This window comes from Leguminivora glycinivorella, chromosome 8 (genome assembly GCF_023078275.1).
Source record: "Leguminivora glycinivorella isolate SPB_JAAS2020 chromosome 8, LegGlyc_1.1, whole genome shotgun sequence".
Lineage (NCBI taxonomy): Eukaryota > Metazoa > Arthropoda > Insecta > Lepidoptera > Tortricidae > Leguminivora > Leguminivora glycinivorella.
This window is the reverse complement of record NC_062978.1, coordinates 2760016-2778929: the sequence shown is the minus strand read 5'-3', so window position 1 is coordinate 2778929 and position 18914 is coordinate 2760016. Positions and strand designations below refer to the sequence as shown.

Below are 18914 nucleotides of genomic sequence, written 5' to 3'. Positions count from 1 at the left end.
ATTACTTTTGTGCCAACCCAATATTTTAACGCCGAGTGTGGAATTGAGTGAGAATAGAATCCTGAACTTGCGAGTTTTTAACACACGAGAAGTAAAATACATTTGCACCCGAGTGTAACACAAAACTTTTCCCCTCACTACAGCGAGGAAACTACAACGCAAAAGAATGCGTTTATCACTGCTTCCAGTAGTTCCACAGGTCATAAATCATGTTAATTACTAGATTCACCTACTTTTATCCATTTTTAAGCAGTTAATTTGACTTTATTCAAGGTCAAATTACTTTACCCACTAGTGGATAAAATGCGTTTTTACCCGCTGGTATTAAAGGACAAAACACGTGTTTCCGAGCTAGTGAGGGGAAAAGATCTTAACAGGCACAGGCAGGCGGCAGGCTGTGGTCAAATAAAATAATCCAAGTTTGTGACCTCGAGCGACGAACACAACTTTGTCAAAACGAAAAAAACCGCGTCGCCCATACATGTTCAATAAATTTTTAAGTGTTATCAGGGGCGGCTCACTCCGCGATTCCATCGCCGCGCTACAAGTAAGTACATGCTGGCGGCCGCGAGTTCGCGGCCTAATCACTTTCTTGTTCGCACTTTCTATTGTTACTATACGTCGCGAGTTTTTTTTAAGGTTCATACACGATATCCGCGTGTGGAATGGCTAATAATGCTTAGTTAAACAAACATTATGAATAAAATAGGACAATCTTACACTGATCTACTATTGATTATGTCATTTATGGCCCACGGAAACGTTCAATCAGGCTTGTGACGTTGGGATTTAAACAAAAATATATAAATACTGTATATACCTAGAAAGTACCCAAGACTTGAATATAATAGCATAACATTTTATCTGAGTATTTTTTTTTTTAATACATAGGCAACCCTAGCGTCCGACGCTGCGCACGTGCGGCTCTTTTCTTTGTAATCATTTTGTAGGTATTTAAAAAGGCGGCATTTCGTGAACTTCAAAGCAGTGGGCCTTCTGTACTTGTACTATTATATATTCTGTGGTGTTATGGCAGTGGTACTTATGGCTCTCCGCCAACGTTAGGGTTTACGAAGACACGCGATTGAAGTATGAAGATAACTGGCGGGAGTGGCGGGTGCGCGGTGAGCCTTACATTTTTCAAATTTGCCGCTTTTTTTAGATTCTTTATTCAAAATATTCTTTATTCAAATAACACACCATAGATTTAGAGATATTAAGCTAGATTGAGTACGCAACTATGGGAACAAATCAAATTATTTTTAACAAATATTTTAAAAGACGCCGGTTCGAATTCGGCCTTCACCACAGGTGGTGCTCGTCATTTTTTCTATCTTATTTCGATTCCTAGATTGAGTAGTCAGGCCAAAAAGTGTGTCCACATGAGAGGGTAAAGTTGGGGCTGGTATCCCTCTCGCACTTATTGCCACTGTCAAAATCATTTGAATGACGTCATCACTGTCATAATTTGGGGATACCAGACTACCAGTCAATATTCAAAGTTACTACCAAATCTACTAATACCCAATTAAAGGTTTTTTTTTTTAATTACACAAATCTTTGGTTTTATGGCTCCATAATAAAGACTTACCAATTCGTTACAAGGTATTCATACATTTGCCTCGATATAATACAAAAATAATTTAAGAAGTTTATAAATTTAGTTATCATACAAGTAAAAATACTACTACTGTAGTAATCTCTTTAACACTGGTCACACGTGCGAGAGGGACACCAGCCCCAACCCTCTCATGTGGACACACTTTTGATATCTGACAAGAACGCCTTTTTGCACCGGTGATAAGGTTCAATTTAGTATCGCAAAAAAAGTGTGAGCTCAGTCCCTGTTGAAGGTCCATGGGACACACTTTTTGGTCTAACTACTCAATCTAGCTTAATATATCTAATTCTATGGGCGAGACACGCGCGCGAGTGTGGAGCGCGCTATACACATTGCCGAACACAGCAAAAAAAAAAAACAAGACGGCTAGCATGATGACTACGACTAATTTGTAAAAAAAAAAATTGGTTGTCTGTAAAGTCGATTTACGGACGGTAGTTTAACGTGATAACGTCAAACATTACAGTAGTATAGACAGGGGCGGTCAGAATATAGCAAAAGGGGCCCGATTCTGGGACTTTTTTCACGTTTTTTATTTATTTATTTATTAAAAAAACACAAAAGTTAACAGTATTTCACCAAAGCACTTATGTGGTAATATAATTATGTACATGTTAAATTGACATAAATAAAAGCAAACACTTAAAAGTTAAACTATGGTTATTACATTAATCACCTAAGGAGTGTAGAGTCTATGAACCTTAAGAGTTTTCTGTTAAACACACCAACACTATCAGCAAATATGTCAATATCGTCTGTCTCCAACATGATGCGGTTAAGAGCAGCTCGGGCTCGAGCGGTGCGCCGGCCGCCGCGAACAGGCGCCGCCGCCGCCGCGCCGGCACCGCGCCCGGCATGCCAACCACCACATTCGCTCTTGGTACTTGCAGCCCCATTCTCTCAAGCACGGATGCGTCATCTACTCTATGGTGAAACAGTTGGCGGTAATGCATAATATGCAGCAGTTTCCGTCTGGTTTCTAGAGTTTGAAGACCAACCATTCCTGTTACGAATAGAGATGGATACATATATGGGTAATATCCGTACAGTCGTTTGTAAATGTGCCTACAGAACTTCCTCTGCACTCTTTCTAGCATAGTGTTTTGTTCTTATTTGAAAGATTGCATTAAAATAAGCATCTTTTATAAATTAAAGTTTTTTTTAAAACCTACTAATTTAGGAGTTAGAGTGGTGCAAAGTTGCAAAATTTTCCCGTAGCATTACTAAGGCGCAGAGACAGAAAGCGATATCGACGGAGCCCCGCTTATTACAGAAACTACACAGAATAGGAGCCTTCGGCCGTTTGAAGATACCTAACGAACCTAACCTATACCTATATAAAAGTCGTCATTTTGTATCCTAGACCGTTTGCGAGACACGCGTTAATTTTATTAAAGTGCTAGTGCCATATACTAATCTTAGAACCCTAATATCTCAGTAAATATTAATGGAAAAGAAAAAGTTTATTTAACAAAACATCCTTATTTAAACGTGTTCTATATGATTTATCAATATTAACATTATTAACATAGGTTATATTGGTAAAAAAAATCATCGTAAATTTATTAAGTCTCTGGCGCCTTAGTAAATACTATGGGAAAATTCGCAACTTCGTACTGCTCTAACTCCTAAATAAGTAGGTTTTTCAAACAACTTCATTCTATAAAAGATGCTTATTTTCTTATCTTTCATGTTTTTAAATTACAAACACTCAAAAATAATAAATGAATCGAACGACCACGGGCGCGCCATCTGTCGCAGCTGTGGTGCTTTACTCAGGCCACACGCTACAACCATACCGAGCGCATCGGTCAGCCGCTTAGTTCCTACGCGCGCCAATAGATGGCGCTTTCGCTCTCTTGGAAAACGGGACAATGACGTCATCTTTTTCGTGCATGCTTTTTTTTTTTATGGGATAGGAGGCAAACGAGCAGACAGGTCGCCTGATGGTAAGCGATCACCGCCGCCCATGGACACCCGAAACACCAGAGGTGTTGGAGGTGCGTTGCCGGCCTTTAAGATGGGTGTACGCTCTTTTCTTGAAGATTTGAAGGTCGTATCGGTCCGGAAATACCGCAGGCGACAATTCATTCCACAGTTTAGCTGTGCGGGGCAGGAAGTTTCTGGAGAAACGCACAGTTGAGGACTGCCAGCCATCTAGATGATGACGATGGAAATGTTGTCGCGTAGGGCGATGGATGGCGGAAAGAAGCGGTAGGGATTAATCCGAACAATTCCTCGGAGCACTCCCCGTTATACATGCGATAGAAAATGCAGAGCGAGGCCACATCTCTACGCAGCGCCAAGGGGTCAAGCCGATCGGAGATATGCTGGCAGTTGACAATTCGAGTCGCTCGTCGTTGGATGCGGTCCAGAGGGAGAAGCTGGTACTGAGGTGCCCCTGCTCATAGATGAGAACAGTACTCCATGTGTGGGCGAACCTGCGCCTTATAGAGCTGAAGGCAGTGGGCTGGAGTGAAATACTGTCTCGATCTATTGAGCACACCCAGCTTTTTTGAGGCCAGTTTGGCCTTACCTTCTAAATGACCGCGAAACTGGACTGCACTCGAAATGTCAACGCCTAGAATTCCTATACTGGCTGTGGCAGTGAGGGGAGTGCTCTCAAAAAAGGGTGATGCGACAAACTCTAACTTTTTTGCGGTAAACGCGCAAACCTGTGTCTTGGTAGGGTTAAATCGGACTAAGTTAAGTCGACCCCATTCAGAGACTTCTTTCAAGGAAGTCTCAATTTCAGACACAAGTTTGTTCCGGCTCTCGATGACGTTTTCCCGAGACTCCGAGAGATATTGGTGCGGCCGGTGTAAGTAGCATCAACCGTACTATCATCCGCATAACAATGAATGCCACTGGTTTGCAGCATGTCATTGATATGCAAGAGGAATAGCGTAGGTGATAGCACACAGCCTTGGGGAACACCAGCATTCACAGGCATGGAGTCAGAGCATTTACCGTCAACTAAGACTTTTATGCTTCTGTCTGCCAGGAAGCTACCCACCCAAACACATAATCTCTCGGGAAGCCCGTAGGATGGTAACTTCGAAAGAAGTGCTTTATGCCAAACGCGATCAAACGCTTTCGCGATGTCCAAACTAACGGCCAATGCCTCACCCTTCATCTCGATTGCCTGTGCCCAACGATGTGTCAGGTTAACTAGAAGATCACCAGCCGAGCGGCCTCTACGGAAACCATATTGTTGGTCACTAAGCAGCCGGTGATCCTCTAGGTACCGTAAGAGCTGGCAGTTGATGATGGATTCCATTATCTTCGAGAAGAGGGAAGTTATAGCTATTGGCCTATAGTTGGACGGATTTGAGCGGTCGCCTTTTTTAGGGATCGGGTGCACCAAAGCTGACTTCCAAGAAGCCGGGACTACGCCGGAAGAGTAAGAGAGCCGAAAGAGACGCGTTAAGAGTAGTAACGAGTTATTAGACGTTATCACGTCAAAAGAGTTGAACCCTGGTCTCAAGGTCTATTAAGCCCTTTACGTTGCTTATGTTGCTTGTATAATTGGTATAATAACTTCATGGATAGCATTCGCAAACTCTATCTTATCTGTGGTTCTGTAATGGCGAATGGTCGCGTGTTTAATTTTGTATTGCGGTTTAATTATATTAATTGATCTACTGTCTCCAGAGTAGTTGTCCCTGCCTAGTGTCCATTTAATAAAGTGTATTTGCCCGAGTTAATACAATGTCGTCCGATAACATTGAAAAACTGTATCAAAATTACGGTATATTAGCTGATGCCAAAGAAGACATCTCCAAAGTAAGTTTTCATAAATTCTTATAACTTGTAATATTAGTAGCATTCTTTTCAAATCCTTTATTAATCAAGGTTTTTTTATTGTTTTAGCATGAAAAGGAGTACACGGAAATATTGGCCGCTGTGAAAGGTTCAGATAAGGAAAAAAGATTAGCGTCTCAATTCATTGCGAAATTCTTCAACAGCTTTCCTAACCTCGCAGAGCAAGCTATAGAAGCTCAATTTGATCTCTGCGAAGACGATGATGTGGCCGTGAGTAATTGTTGCTAATGTGATTTTGTTGTTTAAATAATTAAATCTAGGAATTTCCCGGCTTCGTCCGTGTTTATTATTAAATACCCATGTGTTAATTAAATATTTAGTGTCAACAAAAGTTTCTCCAAGCAATGTCAAATGTTATCTATTTCTTTTATAACTTAATTTTACTTCAAATTTAACATTTACAGATACGTAAACAAGCCATTAAAGATTTGCCGACCCTTTGTAAAGATAATAAGGAGCACACTCAAAGAATCGCTGACATCTTGGCACAACTGCTTCAATCCGATGATGCTACTGAGATCAATATTGTCCATAATTCTTTGGTCACAATAGTAAAGAGTGACCCGAAAGGTGCCTTAGTGGGACTCTTTTCCCAAATACATCAGAATACCGAGACAGAGGTGGTTAATGAGATTGTCCGAGAGAGATGCATCAAGTTTTTGGCCACGAAAGTCAAACAGCTTGGAAGGGAGATTATAAACAAGGAGGTTGAAGAAATCATTATTACAGAGTGCAAGAAAATACTTGAGGTATGTTGGTTGGTACACAAAAAAAAAATTAACTATTGTGCCTTTAATTTCACCATTTCCACCTATATCATGATTTTGGGAGTTCATTACAGTTCCCTGCAGATTTAAACACAATTTACCAATAAATCTGTCAATTAAGAAAAAAGATATTTACCAACACAAAGGCGGAAGTGCAGTTTGGACACTTATTTATCTGTAGATCTAATTTATCTCTCAGTTCCAAATGACCTGAACTTCAGACCCTAGAGATATGTTACCAAACTATTTTTTTGAGATCTGTGGAGCAATCTCCAACTTGAGTAGAATTCCTTAACCTTCTGGTATGGCAAATATTATTTGGCTAATATAGTTTCTCCTAGGCTAAGTCTTACTCTCTTTCCTTCTATTTTTTTTTACTATGTTCTTAAGTGTTGTAGACATGGGATAATTTCCACTTATCATATGTAGCAAGTACTAAATCTGTTTTTCTCATTTCAGGATGTGGTGGCTGAAGAGTTTGAACACATTATGGAGCTCTTGACGTGGTCAAGGCTTGGTAAAACCCCAGCAGGCAAGAAGGAGCTGGTGCAGATTGTGGCAGCACTGGCCTTTTCCCCGATGATTGGCACCCTGAAGAAACGGAACACATTGAAAGAATCATACAATGCACTCAACATGCTTTGCCACTGTTTTCGGTAAGTTTTACTGCAATCAAAGCTTTGGAAATTCAGCTATGTTTTATGCTACCTATAGGAAATTATTAACTTTGATATTTTCAGTGAGAGTATAAGATAAGGTATTTTTACGGTATTAACCACATTGCCAAATTGTGTATTTACAGTGACAGGTATTTTAATTTTAACTGGAAGATGGATCTAAAAGAATTGTTAATTTTTTACTTTATTTGAATACTAGCTTTTGCCCGCGGCTTCGCTCCTGTTAAATTCGAAAATTGCGGAATGCTCTTAGGGAAGTGGGGGTTAGAATTGTTAGAAAGAGACAAAAAATAGCCTATGTCGTTCTCCGTCTCTTCAACTAACTTCAACTATCTATAAAAAATCACGTCAATTAGTAACTCCGTTTTGCCGTGAAAGACAGACAAACAAATAGACACACACACTTTACAGTACCGGTCAAAAGTTTGAGTTCACCCTTTGATTTCGGTACAAATGAGTACTTTTGTACGATAATTATCTTCGGTTTGGTAGCCGAAATATGTTTTCAACTTATATTTATTGTTTTGTGGAGATTTGTTTTACTAGTTAGACACAATTCACGTACCTTTCTTTCACTAAAATCTAATAAACATGACGGCAAAATGCTAGTTATATTTATGGCCTTGCCTTTGCCACTAATTGAGACACATCTTTACACGAAACACAGTTTTAGCAAGATAATATAGGCCAAATAATTATTTAGCCTATAAGATTTGAGGGAAACAGATGTTAAAAAAATATAAATTGTTTACGAAACAAATTTTGACGTCTGAACTACAAAAAACTATCTCTCTAAAGCAGTCAATTGTACTGAAAACAAGGAGTGAACTTAAATTTTTGACCGGTACTGTATATTTTTATAATATTAGAATGGATACTGTTTTTGTGATTAATACTTCCAGTATTGCTCTGCATTTAATGCCTCAACAGCTGATAGACCTTTTAACCATTAAAATATTCTTAAAATTTAAAAATCTTGTCTCCAGCCCCAAGTGGATTCCACACAGTTTGTGAACTTCTTCTGCGACTATGTGCTACCAAAGTGGAATGAAATCGCTTCACCAGAAGGAGGTTCAGATTACAAGCTGGAACTACTGAAGATATTCGCAGAAATCACTGAACATTGTGGAGAGTTGGAGAAGCCCCAGGAGAAGATTGACAGAGTTTATGATTTACTTATTGTAAGTACCACAGATGAGCAGTTCTCAAAAAGTTTGTACATAGCCACGTCAGCAAATTTTAATTGAGCCTATTATAAGTCGACTTTCGTGAGATACAGGATAATAAAATTGTTATAATTAAGAAAATATAGATACTAAAGAACCTTAATGACGAAATAAAACTTACTAAAATTTCAATTCATCAAAATTCTTGGTAACAAAATAGGAATAATAAAAACAAATTTAACTTTTTCCTTAATTTTTGTACAAACTTTTTATACAGATTTCTCTTGACTATGATAGTTTGACCAGACATTGCATTTCCGGAGCTAAGACCGTTATGTCACCTATGACAGTAAAAGCAATTTCGATTTAATGAATTTTTGTTCTAAGCAGTTCAGACTTGGAGACATGGATAATGTGAATTGATCCATAGTAATTTGACAACTTAATAATGTTTTTTTTTCATTCACAGAACTATTTGCCCGAAGCGCCTGTTGAGAAGAGGAAAATACTGAAAAATCTGAGAATTCAGAACCTAAACCTGAAGAAAGCAAGTCCACCCCGTCACTGCAGTTCTCTCACGTCGAGTGTGCCTTGTTCGCCCTTCACTCGCTCTGCCGGAAAGCACCGGAGGCCCTCAGTGCTGATTCAGCAAGGCTGAAGGCGCTTCGACTGCGTCTACAGTATACGGCACGGTTGACTCAAGGATATATTAAAAAGCTGAAGGAAGTTACTAAGGTACGGTATAAGCACTGGAGACATTTTTAGAACACGCGCTTATTACGAGTGACATTCGTCTGCGCCTCTTGCTGCCTTTGACTAAAGCTAGGAACAAATTATGGGTTGCGTCCGTGGACGCTGGATTGTGCATAGGGTTGCAAAAAAACGGTTTTTTTTCTGGCTTGAAAAAAAAACATGAAAAAAAACCGTGAAAAAAAACAGTTTTTTTTCTGGAGTATGTTTTTTTTCTAAAGTACGAAATCTCAAAATTTGAAAGTAGTTAATACTTTTATACGGTTTTTTAGACTTAATGTTAACTATTAAACGAATTTAATCGAATAACTTTAATTTCTGTCTTATAAAAGTAACATTTACGAAATCTGTAGTTGGTAGTTATCACTTTTTACTGTTGGCAACACCACCGCCTCCCCACGCTACACGCAGCATCGGGGATTCCCCAACAAACGTTTGTATACTGAATGTTAATTGAATTAAAATTTACGTTATTGTTATTGAAACACGTTACAACTCACAAAAAACCGTTATTGTCGTATTATTTGTTCATCTGAAAAAAATACCATTTTTAGAAAAAAAAACCAAGGTGCTCGGTTTTTTTTCATGTTTTTTTTCACAATTCTGAAAAAAAACATTTGGTTTTTTTTTATTTACAACCCTAATTGTGCAAACTATCGGTCGTAAGCCGTGGACGTGGCCTTGAGCGCACGAACGTCACCTGGCGAGCTGGGTGTTTTATGACTGTGCACACTTATCGGTTGAGGTCACCGGCCGCGTCCGTGGTCGCGTCCGCCTAATGTGTTCCTAGCTTAACTGGCTATGACTGGTACGGCACCGTGTAAACGACTTTAGTGTCGGCTTGCTGATCACTGGCGGCGAGATTTAGTTGGCTGAAAATACTCATTGTCTAAATGCTCTGAAGAAGTGTCATGTTGGTTAAATGTGTCTTTTTGTCTAAACTAACATTTAATTATAAATGACTAAGAATAAATCTTTATTACGTAAATATTTAATTTCAATTTGGAAACAGGTTTATTTTCTACAAAAATTAACTGCCATATTTAAAGTGAAAGGTATATTGTCCGACAAATAGCATTCTCAAATTTTTAGGTAAATTAGACGACTGGTCTGGCTTTGCGCGTAGTGAGCCTGCCTGCTAAGCCGCGGTCCAGGATTCAAATCCCGCTAAGGCCATTTATTTGTGTGATGAGCACAGATATTTGTTCTATGTATATAAGTATTTGTATATACCGTTGTCTGAGTACCCACAATACAAGCCTTCTTGAGCTTACCATGGGACGCAGTCAATCTGTGTAATATTGTCCTATAATATTTATTTATTAAATTCTGTTACAGGATAAGAAGGGAGATGAAGCTAATTCTGAAGAAAATAAGCTCAAGGTTGTAGCGTTGAAGACGACGTCCAACATCAATACGTTGATCCGCGATATATTCCGGTCGCCGCCCAGTTTCAAGAGCAGAGTGCAGCTATCATTCTTGTCTAAGAAGACTGAAAAAGAGGTAACTATTCATTGGACCAGTCTCACTATTTAGGTTACTATGTATTTAAAAACCATTGACCTTAGGTATAACTCTTATGTTATCAAATTGTACACTCAGTTCAACCATACTTGTCCAATCATGTAAACAAACACTGCTGGAAAACATTATCTCACTTTTCTCTGGAATTGCACATTAACCATTACTAAAAATATTATTATACACTTAAATAAACTCACAAAGTTGAAATCAATCAAAAAACCACGGAAAAATATCATTTCTAAAACGATTTTCATCAATAATTGTAATTACGAACGGATGACATCAAAAACTCCTGACATTACGAAGTCTAGATTGTCTATGACTCTTAATGTTGAGATGACAACTTATCGATATTAACGTTTGAGTTTGTATAGCTTGGAAAAAATGCGTTGATATTAATTACAATAATTTATCAGATTTATTAACCGACTTCTTTACGTTTTATTTCCTACCTCTTTATAATAAATATTTTACTATCAGTATATTTTTTGTTGTACTAATGTTAATGTTAGGTACTAAGTATAAAATGAATACTGAACTAGCCTTTTCCATAGGATTGTTGCAAATGCGACGAAACCTAATGAATTTTGGTTTTTACATAGATCTCGTGTGACGTAAAATTGAAAATCCTCTGATGACGTTAGCAGCGTTTATTTACAAATTATCGTTAATACATCATTTTATCGACATTTCCAATCACTAGTCTGTAAATTGTCTTTAATCATATTTGACGTTTCGTTTGTTTACATGATAGGACAAGTAAAGATGAACCGACTGTATGTATACAATTATACATATTACTTAGTAAGTACAAGGACATAGTGATGGTCAGCAGTTCTCACTTTTCATCTTTGTCAAATATGAAAAAGAATGACTGACCTATGTTTTATTTACAGGAGAAACAGTCAGACACCCCGACAGACAAGCAGTCACCACCCAAAAGACACAGACCCATCACATTCGACAACGGCCATGAAAAATCATCACCACAAAAACGTGCCCGGAGCGGAGAACGAAACCAAAAGATGTACACCCCGCCCTCCGGCAAGTACAGCTCGAGACTCAACTCTGGCCGCTACCAGGGACCGGCTCGCGGCCGCGGCGGCTACCGGCGCGACTTCCGGAACAGTGGCGCGCCCTTCCGGAGGCGCAGCAATTACTAAACACCGAATACTAAAGTGTGGGAGAGTGACAGTTTATGCAACCCACCACTATTAAAAAACAATGAGAAATATTAATAAAAATTTGAAAACAGGCAGCGACATATAACTGACGATTTTGACACATTAAAATTGCCAAAGACTCCGTAGAGGGCTTCTACAAAAGTGAGGCGTTTGTAGTTCATTCATCTGTTCGTGATTGTCTTCCTTTCTTTGTAGTAGACTTTGCAACCAGGTGACGAGTGTTGGAGCGAGCATCCGGCCTTTTACCTTACAGGTGTTTGCGGATCCAGCAGGTCTTTTCAGTCATTTTCTAGCATTGTTTCAGTACGGTGGAAAGCTGTTCCAACATTGAGATGGTATGTAATGAAAGCTCTAGCTTTCATACTGAGATACTGTTAATATTTATCTAAATAGGTTTCCTTGGAGAGTACCTGGAGTGGCTACTGTATTTTAATGTAAGTATTATTTCAGTTTGCACTCATAAGCTCGTCTGCTCTGCTGGTCGTATTCAGTATATGCACAGAATCGTAAGTAATAACATAGTTTCATTAATATTTTCATCAGTTGGAATTTTACTCAATTTCTGTAAAAAATAAGTATTTATGTAATTTGAGCTTATGTTTGAGGAACATATGCAGTAATTTAGTTTTGTAATGTAACTATAATTCAATGTGTCCATACAACATTGATGATAAGTGGCCTATCACACACTGATTAAGACACTGATTAAGTGTACAGCTAAGCTATTGATAAATTGATTATATTTAATTAAATATAATAAAATATGATATAAGAAGTTACAAGTATGGACTATTAATTAGAGGTTCGATTAATTATTAAAGCAAAGTATAGTCGAATTCCAACTGCCAAACCTGGTTGGTTTACCTTAGTTTTAGAACCTTCGAAATAATTCAGCGACGGAACCTACTGCGTACAATGGGAGAACTTCTTTTAGAACAAAAGAAGTGTATAAAAGAAGTGTGTCTGTCTGGGTGATTTCTTTTTCAGAATAAACATCTTTTAATAATACATATGTTTTATTTATCATCAAATCCTATCTCTTACTTGTAAATGTGTTAGAAAAAAACACAATCCAGCCTAATAGCATCGGACACTGGCGATTAAATATATGAAAGAGGCGCGTTCCTAGCACACATTCTAAGCTCGTGTAGGAGAACGCGTACCATGCTTGTATGAGTGCGATATGACAGGTTGACTGTTCGCGTTTTTGACAGGCGGTAAGGTTGAGGTAATCGAGAGAGGGTGGGCGGTGCTTGCAACGGGGAGCGGGAGTGCCCATACTGTGCTAAAGTAAAACAATGAATAGGTAGTCATTTGTTTACAGGTGGGGGCAGTTTAACCGCACGTGCCAATATTGACCGCGAGCGTAGCGAGTGGTTCAGAGTGTGGAATCTTAAGCATTGCGAGGGTTTCAAAGCATGTAGGTTAAACAAATTTTGTCACCGAGTACACTCAAATGTTTTCACCACACCAACATGAGGAAAATATGAACTGAAAATCCTTATTCAAAGTAAAATGAATAAATAATAAAGTAAAATTTGTGTTCAATTACTTTTTATTAAGCAGTTTCGTTTCAAGATAGCCTTTACCAGTTGGTGTGGTAAAAAAGAAATATGTTATTGCGAAGTTCATAGTTAATTGCTGATGTTGATTGAAAAACAAGTGTAATAATAAAATATCTTGTGTATAAGAATGTATGCTTTATACATAATTATATTGATTTAATTCTAGGTCTATAAACAAACAGTTGACTGTATCCATATATAACGTATATAGATATAGGTATTATATACATAATACAATGCAACGCTTATTTTCTACTTTTCATAGTTTGTAAAATTCTCAAAAAGGAGTTTATAAAAAAAATTAACAGAAATATGTGGACATGTTTACTACTCGTACTAACGTCACATTAACGTCTTGTTTGAAATGTCATACGAAATTGTCAAACTGTTTAAAGCGAAAGTACAGAAATCATCACTTATTTATGCCAGTGACTGTACTTAAAAAGACCAGAGGACACTGATAGCGTGAACCAATCGTTTGACACGTCTCTCATACAGCCTGCAAAAATTGGCAACATCGTATTTTCGTCCCTTTCAAATCAATATTTTTTATAAATCGGGACGACACGCGACACTACCAAGTTGCCACTTTTTAAATTTTCCTGTTTTGCCAAGCTGTATGGGTCTCTATAATAATTATAATACAGCACGTATGCAGATATCAACACATGGTGTGCACCTGTCAAATTAACTTAGGGGGCGTCCATTAATCGCGTCATACTGCATAGGGGGGGAGGGGGTCATGAAAAAATCACCAAATATCACCATGGGGGGTTGGGGGGTTTGGAACATATCACGTGTATTTTTTTCTTACACTAACATAAAGAAAAAATCATATTTCTGAGCAATTTTTATATCAACTTTTACAGTTAGAACTTGCATGCGTTGTGCAGTGCAAAGAGAACAGAATAAAATAGAATATAATATAATTTATTCATGGACATAGTCAAGATTAATTACACATTACAACACGAACAGAACAGAATGAAGTGCCACGAAATGGCCTCATCTCAGCGTGTTGCTGCCGTTGCTGGTGACTTCCAGCGCTGATCTTCCGATGAGACCATCAAGTGAGAAAAAAGAGCTGTGTGCAGTCGGTTATTTTTCATTCTCAAAGATTTTTTTAGTTTGCCCTCATCACGTGTACACGGATAGTCGGTTATAGACGGTCAACCTAATCATGGCACTGAAAAAAGGCGGCAAATTTGGCAAATGTAGAGCTCACCGGCCAACTGTCTTCAAAAAACGCGTGCCTCCTAAACTTTGACGTTGGCGAAATCATAGACGAGCCATAACACTTAAAAACCGGCCAAGTGTGAGGTGGACTCGTGTTGCAAGGGTTAGAGGGGGCCTTCTGGAGGCGCTAAGTCATTTTTGAAAATAAAATAATAATATTTTGAACAATGTATGTATAAAAAACCGGCCAAGAGCTAGGGCTCTGGATACACGTGATTCACGCCGAACCGTAGCTACGTGATCTTAACACCGGCGGTACTAAGATCACGAATTTCACGAACACGGCAAGGTACGTACCTCGTACGCACGTACGTACGTACTTGCCTTAGCGCCCGGATTCACGTGACACGCCGCGGGCCGTGACACGCCGCCGCCCGAACTAAGTTCGTGTGCAGAGTACTTATCGTACGTTTTGTAGATTTAACTCGCCCGGGAGAAAACCAAATCATGACTATTATTGAATTATCACTTAATACCTATACTTAATACTGGACGAAATTTTTTTTACATATGAATTAAACTTATATTTATGTTTTGCTTCGATTTTTATACAATACATATAACTAGCGGCCCTCCCCGGCTACGCACGGGGATTATGATAAAAATTGTTATAATAAGTTATCCGTAAAAGATAGACATATGCCATCGCGGACTTTTTTGTAGACCTATTAGAGAGACACAATTTTCCAATACATTATTTTGATATAGCTCAAACGGTTTCGGCAGCGTTTTCGATTAAAGCTCTCAGCCAGCGGGATTTTGTCCAACTCGATTAGAAAATATCGTCATATTTCAACCAATTCAAACAAAACTTTAACAAATTATATACCTGAACTTTCCTCAAGAATTACTCTATTCATAAGTGAAAACCATATGAAAACCCGTTCAGTTTTTGAGTTTATCACGAACACACAGACAGACGCGGCTCCCCGGGAGTTTATTTTATAAGAGAAGATTAAGTGATTTACGGCGTTATTCTGTTTCCGATTTTATTGAAATTAAAACTAGCAAACTGTCCGATGCCTTACACTATCTATATACCTGTATGGTAAATGTCAACCTGTGTTACGTTACGTCTTAATATTGTTTATTTTTTGACATGTGCCGTCAGAATCCTCAAATACTTGACACTAACTTAAAACTGTATGTGGTGACAGTTTAGTATAGTATGGAGTAACTATTGTCCCAGAGCTGTAAGAAGTGTAAGAACCTCTTTTTCACACATGACAGCGTCCACAAAACGTAAAATCCTGTAATAATGGTTAAAAAAATCAAGTACTTAAAATAGTATTTTATACAATCGCGATATAATACAAAGCTTTTCAGTCGAGTACCATGTTTAGGCCACGAAGCTTTGCTGAGTGGCCTAACAGTACGGTACGAGAGTGAAAAACTTAATTATATCACTATTGTATACAATACTTTTTCTACGAGTCATCATCTTCATCATCAATGGACGGAAATATCATCATTCATGCAAGTTTAAATTAATGTTAATAGCGTCGTTCACCGTTGTATCAACATCGAATTACCTAGTAACCAATTATTTGTAACAACCGTCTCTGATTGGCCGATAACGCCACAAATAAAAAAAATGTATTTCAGATGCAGAAAAATTTGCCAGGTATCGCAAATTAGTATATAAGTTGTATGATGTTCTATTTTTGAAATTATTACAGTTAACTTAAAGTCAACTATAATGAGATTAAGTACATATATTATTATAGTTGAGTCGGAACTGCCATAGAGTATCCAACACTGAAAAGTTAGCACTTATAGTTTAGTCTGTGGTGTCCTAATTGACAGATTACAATCGACGAGTAGAAAAATAATATTTCCCTTACTTTAAACATAATCTAAAACATGTTACATTTTTGCGGATCTTCGTTAGTAAGTATTTTACGATATTAATTTATAACGCAAGATTTACTTATTAAACCATTTATCATTAATTTTTATTTTTAAACTAGTGCTGTGGCAGAGTGTAATTTCGATTCAAATGACATTTCAGTAAGTTGATAGAAATCGTATATTTGTTTAAGCGCCTCCTTGTCCATAGGGCCTAATCGATTCAACCAATTCGAAATTAATCGTTAGATTTGGCAAACGATACGCCTTAGCCACATCGCAACATATGTACTTCAAAACAAATGTGTCAAAAATGTGAACTTACGGATCCGGGACAATAGTTCTGATGAAATTCAGCAACACGACGCTTAGCCATATATTTCTGGTCAAGCATTATTATGTTATTCTTAAGGTTTTCACATTTATTCTTTCATTTATTATGTATGAAAATGAAAACCTACCAAGTGGCTTTAATTAATTAATATTTAAGCTTGCTCTTATGTAAGCATATAACGTAATCTTAAATGTAAACAAGACAAACAGGAGTGTAGGTGAACAAAAGAGCAAGTTTATGATGACTATTATACTCCAGGCAAAAAATATGCACACATGTGCGCGGGGCCACGGCTAAGACAAAAAAAATGACAGCTGCAGTTCTTATCAGTTTCGGTACATTAAATAATACTTTTAGATAGTATATTCCTTTATAGCACTGTATTGTTTGACGAACGAGCTCAGCTATCTTACTGTGGTGGTATTTTGCAAATAATAAGCGCAGTTCCACCACGTGGTAATAAAGACAGTAAAATTTACGAGCAGCCTTTTGTACGTGAAGCTGAGTGAAGTGAGCGATGTGTTATTTTTACATTTTAGGATTTTTTATTTAATCTGGATGAGGCAGTTTAGAATTTTAGTTTAGTTTATTTCAATTAGTCACTTGTAAGATCCCAGTTGATCAACACTTGAAGGCCTTGACATTTTACTTTAGCGGTGAATTTAAAAGTTATTGTCTTGTTGTTTTGTTAATTTTTTGTATTGTTACTGTTAATGTTTGAAACTCTTAACAACGAAGAAAAGTTTGATGTGGAGATATGCCACCAGAGTCGGAGATTCAACTTTATGTAGTCTCTGCAAGGATCGGACAAACAATGAGTTTCCGTGTCGTCATGGTACTACAGGATCTATCGCGAGGCATTTGACGTCAGTTCATTTGAAATCTGCTGTTACTGTTACGACATCAAACGAGTAAGTCAATTTTTTAAATAGGTGTAATCCATAATAAGTAAATGAAAGCAGCAAAGGTCTAAGTTTAAATACCATGAAAAAATAATTTTAAAGTTATTGCATGTAAATAGTATAACGAAGCTCACTTTATTAAGCAGTGCCTATTTATTATTTTTGAAACAATATATCAGTCATAAAACAGTGTTTACATCTTAATAAAATGATAATCCTGCGCCTTGAACCCTCTTAAAGTAGACTTTTTTTACTACCATCAATCTTATTACTATATAACGTAATTACACTAATTACCTAATTAAATAGTGGCTATAACAGTTAAGTAAGTTCGCGTAAAATGTATAACATAATTATTAACTAGGTATGTGTTAAAATTACGTTTCCGTGGATGTCATCCTATCGTCACATTCTTAATTTTTATACTAAATTGACAAATGTCTTACTCCTTGCATCAATAATTGAATGGTACCGTGAATACTTATCTTCCTATTAAATCTTATTAATCAGAGGGTAACTAGAGAGTTTTTGTCAACGAACATTGCAGACACATAATAAGCAGATTCAAGGGTATCACGGTGCACGGTTAAGCCCATATTACCACGTTAACGCATGGTATTTTTCAACCACAACCACTCAACAGATAAGCTTAACAAAGGATAAGGTATAGTCATGGTATAGTGCCATTTTAATAAACATAAAAGTAATATTTTAGTGAAAGTATAAGCATTTTTTGAATTTGTACTCGAAGCGTCGGTTGTAGCGTAGAGACAATGCTAACAGTGGTTATTTAATAATAAGTCGAATTTAGAATTATAACTGTTGAAAACCTTTGGATAGAGTAAAAAACTCAAATGACTGGAAGGAAACTTTATCTGAAACGGTTACCAAATCTAGCAGTTACCCTTACAAAAGGTTACCTACCCATATCGTTGGTATTTTTATAACCACTTCTAAATTAAGCCTATCGGAAACCCCGGATCGTTTATTTGGTTATATTTATTTATTACTTACATATTAATATTTGAAAAACCGCAGTATTGAATATAAATTTTAATTCAAAAGTAATTAAGATATAACCTCACGATACCTACATTTTTATTCATAACTTATAGAGACTGCATCCGATCTTATCTTCTCTCATGAAACGCCGCTGGCGGACCGAACGGGCGTGTCACGTGAATTCGTACGTACGTACGGACGGATCTACGAACGTACGTACCCTAATTTCACGTGATTTATTTTCACGTGACGAACGAACCAGAAATCCGTTGCCGTGTATCACGGCAACGTGCGTACGGCTACGTGTTCACGATACACGGTCACGACCGGGAGCCCTAGTTCCAAAAAATTACACGTCATATTGGCCAGGGGGGAGAAAATATCACCAAAGCACAAGGTAAGACGCGATTAACATACATTCTACATTCTAAAACAACTGTTACAACGTGGCTCCAAGGATAGCTTAATTTGAAGTTCCATGCTTCATGTGCAAAAGACTCTTCTGTTATGGAA

The 18914-nt window shown here is 37.5% G+C and overlaps 1 protein-coding gene across 1 annotated transcript; it reads left to right on the top strand.

The window, feature by feature from the left end:
• The first annotated feature begins 5195 nt into the window (after positions 1–5195).
• On the top strand, positions 5196–12281 carry LOC125228916 (apoptosis inhibitor 5). Its single transcript, XM_048133629.1, is given in 10 exon segments — positions 5196–5407; positions 5495–5656; positions 5851–6195; positions 6673–6784; positions 6787–6869; positions 7877–8071; positions 8526–8552; positions 8555–8791; positions 10145–10309; positions 11227–12281. Coding segments are annotated over 10 exon segments (1668 nt in total). The 5' UTR covers positions 5196–5332; the 3' UTR covers positions 11494–12281.
• Positions 12282–18914: the final 6633 nt, after the last annotated feature.